At 38.9% G+C, this 2401-nt stretch overlaps 1 protein-coding gene across 1 annotated transcript in view; it reads right to left on the reverse strand.

Moving 5' to 3' along the window:
* The window catches only part of LOC114040146 (cytochrome P450 2C19-like), an 18516-nt gene that overhangs the window by 3041 nt on the left and 13074 nt on the right, over nucleotides 1-2401 (reverse strand). Inside the window, exon 6 of the mRNA XM_027858149.1 lies at nucleotides 623-764. Within this exon, the coding sequence (XP_027713950.1) occupies nucleotides 623-764 (142 nt within the window). The remainder of the gene's footprint in view (nucleotides 1-622; nucleotides 765-2401) is intronic.

Raw genomic sequence — 2401 nt, forward strand, 5'->3', positions numbered from 1 at the left:
ATAGATAGATAGATAGATAGATAGATAGATAGATAGATAGATAGATAGTTTGATGGATGGATGGATATGTGAAAATTCCATTTTATTCTCTTAAGCCATCTGAAAATCCCTTGAGGCACCTATGCCCCATGCCCTCAGGACAGGCTCAAGTTGTCCTTAAAAAAACACATGTGAAGCTGGACTTGGTTAAAGAAATGAGGAGGGGTCTAAGTGTAGAACTGTTCCAGAACTCCATATGACCAACCATAAGCCCAAAGGACCTCCCTGCTTGGCTGTATGAGTGACAGGAATCCAGAGATACCAGCTCCTCTTATGGTCAGACATGGTCAATAAGCTATCAGGAACTGGTACCGCTCAATCATTCAGTTCCTTCCAGTTCTATGAGTGGGTTATAGTCTCTATCTCTATCACTATCTTGAGGAATACCTCACAATTACATACAACGTAACTAAGCAGAGTGGAGATAGGAGTGGAGGAAGAGGAATAAGGAAACTTGAACATGTAATGAATGAAATATACTAAAATGATGACAGAAAAGTTTCCAAGGAAAGTCTCAAAAGGACCATGAACCTCTCTCATGCTGACTAAATGATGGATGTATATTATTAGCCTATAATCTCACCTGTTATCTCAGGGTATTTCAGGAGAATCAGGAGTCCATATCTCAGCGTGGTGCTGGTTGTCTCTGTTCCTGCACCAAATAGATCAGCTGCAGTACAGACCAAGTTTTCAATGGTAAATTCAGACTGTGGTTGTTGCTTTTCCTAGGAATCATTTGGTATGATTAATTGAAAAGTAAGTGAGGCAGCAGGGCACAAGGGAAAACATGATGGATTTGGAGGCAGAGGACCTCGGTTTGAATCCTAGTTCTGATTTTTCTTTTAATTATTTGTGGGGAGGCAATTAGGGTTAAGTGATTTGCCCAGTGTCCCATGGCCAGTAAGTGTCTGAGGCTGGGTTTCAACTCAGGTCTTCATGACTTCAGGGCCAGGGTTCTATCCACTGTGCTTCCTAGCTGCCTCCAACCCACCCCCAGCTCTGATCTTCACCTTGGGCAAGTCATTTCATCTTTTTATGTTTCCATTCCCTCATCTGTAAAATGAGGAGGTTGGATTCAATGACCTCCAAGATCCCTTGCAGTTCTAAATCTATGTCCTATAAATAAATTAAGTTTGACCAACACAATCCAAAGTGGAACAAGAAGCTGGCAACTATCAAGACAGTTTGGCCATTACAGGTATTACATACAGAGAGACAGAGAGAAGAAAGACAGAGAGAGAGAGAGTAGAACTTGCAATTTCATTGGCACAAGGAATTTCCAGTTAAAAAAAAAGTTTCTCTGCGAATGCAAGCCTGTACTTTCTCTAAAAAAAAAATTAAATTTTCAAGAGAGTTGCCTAGCCTTCGAGCACTGTAAGGTTAAGTGACTTGCCCAGGATCATATAGACATTTTGTGTCAGAGACGGGACTTGAACACAGTTTTGCCTGGCTCTGAGGTCAGCTCTTTATCTACTATATCAGGGGTATAAAACTTTCAGCCCCTAAGCCAGAAACAACCGGCAAACCTGTGTGTGGCCCAAACCAATTTAAAATGTAATTGGGAAATATTTAGCAAATGAATAAAGATACAATACAACACACATAATGTTAAAATTAGAACCATAGAATGTTAAAGCTGATAGAAAACTCAGAACTATTGTCTAGTCAAAATCTTTCATTTTTAAGTATGGAAAGAGCCAACATTTTTTAAACACTTGTGCTGATAGTAAATTAGAAAATATGCAATAATATTGTGAGAGATGAAACTGAATTTTGACACCTTGTGGGGAAGAACCAGTATTAATGAGTAAAAGACACAAGGAGGCAAATCTCAGGTTAATAAAAGTTAATAAAATAACTTTTGACCATTAGATCTATCAAAGAAGAAAAGAACTGCCTGGGTAAATAATAAGGACACCAAGTTCAAGCAGATACCAGATGATCTGAAGAAGTAGAAATTAATTCTGACCTGTGTTGAAAAGACTAGAGCTGAATAGAAAAGTTGACTTTCAAATACAAGACTCAAGAGAAGCATGAAGAGGTAAACAGGAAAGAGAAGTCATAAGAACTGTTCACATTCCTTTTTTTTTTGCTATGCAATGGGGTTAATTGACTTGCCTAGGGTCACACAGCTAGCAAGTGTCAAATGTCTGAGGCTGGATTTGAACTTAGCTCCTCCTGACTCCAGGGCCAGTGCTCTATCCACTTTGCCATCTAGCTGCCCCAACTGTTTATATTCCTCCATGGAAAGATGATATTTGTAACTTATGAGACTTTTGTCAGTATCAGGGTAGTTGGAGTGAAAAAATTATATGGATAGATAGATAGATAGATAGATAGATAGATAGATAGATAGATAGAT

This window comes from Vombatus ursinus, unplaced genomic scaffold (genome assembly GCF_900497805.2).
Source record: "Vombatus ursinus unplaced genomic scaffold, bare-nosed wombat genome assembly UNPS02000749.1, whole genome shotgun sequence".
Taxonomy (NCBI): Eukaryota; Metazoa; Chordata; class Mammalia; order Diprotodontia; family Vombatidae; genus Vombatus; species Vombatus ursinus.